Below are 3,752 nucleotides of genomic sequence, written 5' to 3'. Positions count from 1 at the left end.
TGAGTCAAGTGGAATTAAATATATGTGTTTGCATTCTTGTTTAAATTGGATTATAATTGTTTATAATATTATAGTATTTATTGGTTTTAATTGAAACGATACGATGTGCATAATATACGCATAAATAAGATTTGCAGTGTTATGTAATAAATTAAATATCATATAAAATTATATAATATATTTATAGTTTATTTTTTTGAAAGAATGGATTTTGAGAACAAAGTGATTGTGAGAGTATAGAGAGTTACAAAAAGTTACACGATCAGAGAATCAACTTGAAAAAATATAAAATTGATAGGCTAAATTTAGAAATAATATCGAATAAAAAACAATAAAGTTGATTAAACCTGAGAAAAATCGGCTTCTTTTGTACTTCAGCTTTGATGAATTGAAAGAGGTTTTGATTTTCATAGTTTGGGCCTTAAATATGGGCCCAACTTTCGCTTTATTGGATTTACAAATAAAACAAACCCAGCTATTCATTTACATTGAGTGTTGGAAACTCACGTCTCTAAGTTATTGACGTAAACGAAGCCCAACTGATTTTCTATTGCGTTTTAGGAAAGACATAACGCGACAAAATATTTTTACCCTAACGTTTGATAGTATTGTCAAAAATTTTCTTTATATTTTTTTTGAAACACTTGACCATTCAATGTTTTATTTTGGGTCAAAAAATACTCTCGTAGGATGAAAATCGTTAGTCAACTGGCAGTCAACGGTCGATGCTGGCTAAGCACATACACTCGGAGGGAAATACTAACGTGGCGTGTCTAGGTCATGATACATGATAAAGTGACACTACCACGTCAAAACTTTTTTAAAATAAAAATAGAAATGTTATTATTAATATTTAATTATTTATTATCAATAAGAGAATGACACTCCAATTGGTGTTTTTAAGTAACTTAAGAAAATGGTGTGAAATGACATAATTTTTGTCATAAAACCAAACTGTTGACTTAATTAAATAATAAAATAAATTCTATTTAATATATAGTTACATTTGAATTTAATAAAAAAACTAAACACGTATTTCTTATCTCTTTTTCCCTATACCCAAATATTCTAGAAAATTTATTCAAAAGTAAGGAAATAATAGATAATTCAATTCAAAAAAATAAATTCACCTTCAAAATATACGACTGCTAATCGATGGGAAGCTACAACTTCAATGAATTTGAAGAAATTGAGATGGGAAATGAAACCCTAAATCCTAATATTTTGATAATAGTCGAATATAGGGAAAATGAGATTATGAGAAGATATACGTTAGATTTAAAACACGTGTTTAGTTTTTTTCATTAAATTTAAATGTAATTATATATTAAATAAAGTTTATTTCATTATTTAATTAAGTAAAGAGCTTGGTTTGGTGACAGAAGTCATGATATTTCAAACTATTTTCTTAAGTTTGAGTCTCCTCTTATGCATAATACCTTTTAATTGTTCCTTTAAACCAACATCAATCTAAAACATGTCACTTTTTGATTAATAAAAATAATTAAATAAATAATATTTTTGTTTTTAAAAAAATTCCTGACATGACAGAGCCATATCATCATATATAATAATCTATACATGTCACATCAGTATCTCTCTCCACGTGTATATATTTGGTCACTATCAACAGTTGATCGTCAGTTGACTAACAATTTTTATCTATCAAGAGTGTGTTTTTGATTGAAAATAAAACGTTGAGTGGTCAACTGTTAAAAAAAAGGATAAAGGATAAATTTGATAAAACTATAAAACGTGAAGGGTATTTTATTATATTTTACCTTTAGGAAATTAGGAATAATTGGAAATCGAATAACGTCTTTTCTTCCCTATATTTGCCTAACTTATCCCTCTTTTATCGTTCCCAAAGATTAAAAAGCGGAAAAAAAAAAACCGATCCAATCAATTCCTTCGATTTTCAGGTTAGTTTTAGTATTATTCCTACCTGATCCGTATATCTTCTTTGTTGGTTTTGTAGATTATAATGTTTACTATATTGTTTTTTATTTATTTATTTTTCTGTCTTTAATTTATTGTGATTTGATTTATTTTCTGATTCTACTTTGGTTTTTTTATTGAAATTGTGTTGATTGGTTTATGATTATTGTCGTTTATGGCACAATTTGATGAACTATTTAAAAAGATTCAATCTTAGAATTTTGTCCGTATGCGGATAGTTCCAATTAAATTTTTCTGGGTTTTCTTTGTCAAAAAATTGGGAATTTGGTTCGTATTTGGTTTATTGAAAGTGATAATTTGGATTTATTATTTTTCCTGTCGAATTGTGTTTTCTAGACATGATTTTATTCATTTTATTTATGATTTTGTTGATCGATTGTCTTAGGTGAATAAGGAATGGCGAGCGGTTTTGGGGAATCAACAAGCATTCCACCCCCAAGTACGTCTTGCTCGGGTAGTAACAATGCTAATGATGCTGGTGATTTTGAGTGCAATATCTGCTTCGACTTAGCTCAAGACCCGATTGTCACTCTTTGTGGTCATCTCTTCTGTTGGCCATGCCTGTATAGATGGTTGCATCATCACTCTCATTCTCAAGAATGCCCTGTTTGCAAGGCCCTCATACAAGAGGATAAACTGGTTCCTCTTTACGGCAGGGGCAAGAACCAGACCGATCCGCGTTCAAAATCGTATCCTGGAATGGAGATTCCAAACCGTCCAGCGGGGCAAAGACCTGCGACAGCTCCTCCTCCCCCACCACAAGCTAATCTGTTTGCCAATTACGGATTTGGACTGATGGGAGGTTTTGTTCCGATGGCAACCACAAGGATCGGCAACTTTACAATGGGTTTTGGAGGCCTATTGCCATCCTTGTTTAACATTCATTTTCAAGGATTTCCGGATGCTACTGTTTATGGAACAACTTCAGGTTTTCCATTTGGGTTCAATGCTGTTAATGGTGGTCATACCCATGGGTTTCCCCAGCAGCCAAGGACACGAGGACAGCAGGCAGATAATGTGCTGAAGAATCTTCTTTTGTTGATTGGGCTCTTTGTGATCCTTGCTCTGCTTTATTGGTGAAATAGTTTGCCATTTAAGCTCGTCCACTGCTTGATTATTTAGTGTATGTGCCTGTAAATATGGTGTAGCCGAATTTACGATTCTGTTTTTGGCTTAAGAAGAAGTTGACTATATGATACTCTATTTTTTTCTGTTTCATTTAGCTTTAGGAACAACTTATACCGGTCTTGATTTCTTTTTTCAAAAATAAAAGAACTAGTTCAGTTTTCCCCTAGGCATCGAGACATTGTGTTGATTGCTGCTTCATGTATATATTTCTGATACAGGTTTTCTTTTGTTTGTTTGTTTACTAGGTGGAAATTAGGTGCTGCTTCTGCTGGACATGGATATATTTCTGATATGTCAATTATTGGACATCCTGGATTCATCAGATAACCATATGCAACATGTCTCTGTGTCAGTCTATTGTATTCCCTCAATTTACTCGAAAATTCTCAAAATAAGTACTCTGTTCAAACTTGTAAGTAGTTTTCTTTAGCCACGATTTGTTTGTTGAGTCGATGCATGCTTTTGACATTAGCTCTGAGGAAAGATAAGTGGTTATTTCCACATGGTAGGGCAGGGATTTATTCATGAACCATGGAAACTAGGTAAAGGTTTATCTTATTACAGTTACAAACAGTCATAGTCCAGCACTTGATCCTACAATTTAAGCCCAGAAAAGTATGTCATGATGGATATAAACATCTTCCGTACCTTGTGGCTAAGGGCTC

General features: G+C 32.1%; 1 protein-coding gene across 2 annotated transcripts; it reads left to right on the top strand.

Moving 5' to 3' along the window:
- Positions 1-1,843: 1,843 nt before the first annotated feature.
- On the top strand, positions 1,844-3,257 carry LOC120121614 (E3 ubiquitin-protein ligase RNF185-like). Of its 2 annotated transcripts, none has more exons than XM_039140935.1 (2): positions 1,844-1,922; positions 2,345-3,257. In XM_039140935.1, exon 2 carries the CDS (start codon positions 2,356-2,358, stop codon positions 3,037-3,039), a length of 684 nt encoding a protein of 227 aa, XP_038996866.1. In that variant the 5' UTR covers positions 1,844-1,922; positions 2,345-2,355; the 3' UTR covers positions 3,040-3,257. The 2 variants fall into 2 exon arrangements, with proteins under 2 accessions (XP_038996866.1, XP_038996867.1); XM_039140936.1 differs by having other exon boundaries at positions 1,908-1,922; positions 2,337-3,257.
- Positions 3,258-3,752: the final 495 nt, after the last annotated feature.

The sequence above is a fragment of the Hibiscus syriacus genome, unplaced genomic scaffold (genome assembly GCF_006381635.1).
Source record: "Hibiscus syriacus cultivar Baekdansim isolate YM2019G1 unplaced genomic scaffold, ASM638163v2 tig00110377_pilon, whole genome shotgun sequence".
NCBI lineage: Eukaryota > Viridiplantae > Streptophyta > Magnoliopsida > Malvales > Malvaceae > Hibiscus > Hibiscus syriacus.
The sequence above is the reverse complement of the archived record's forward strand: the minus strand, read 5'-3'. Positions and strand labels throughout refer to the sequence as shown.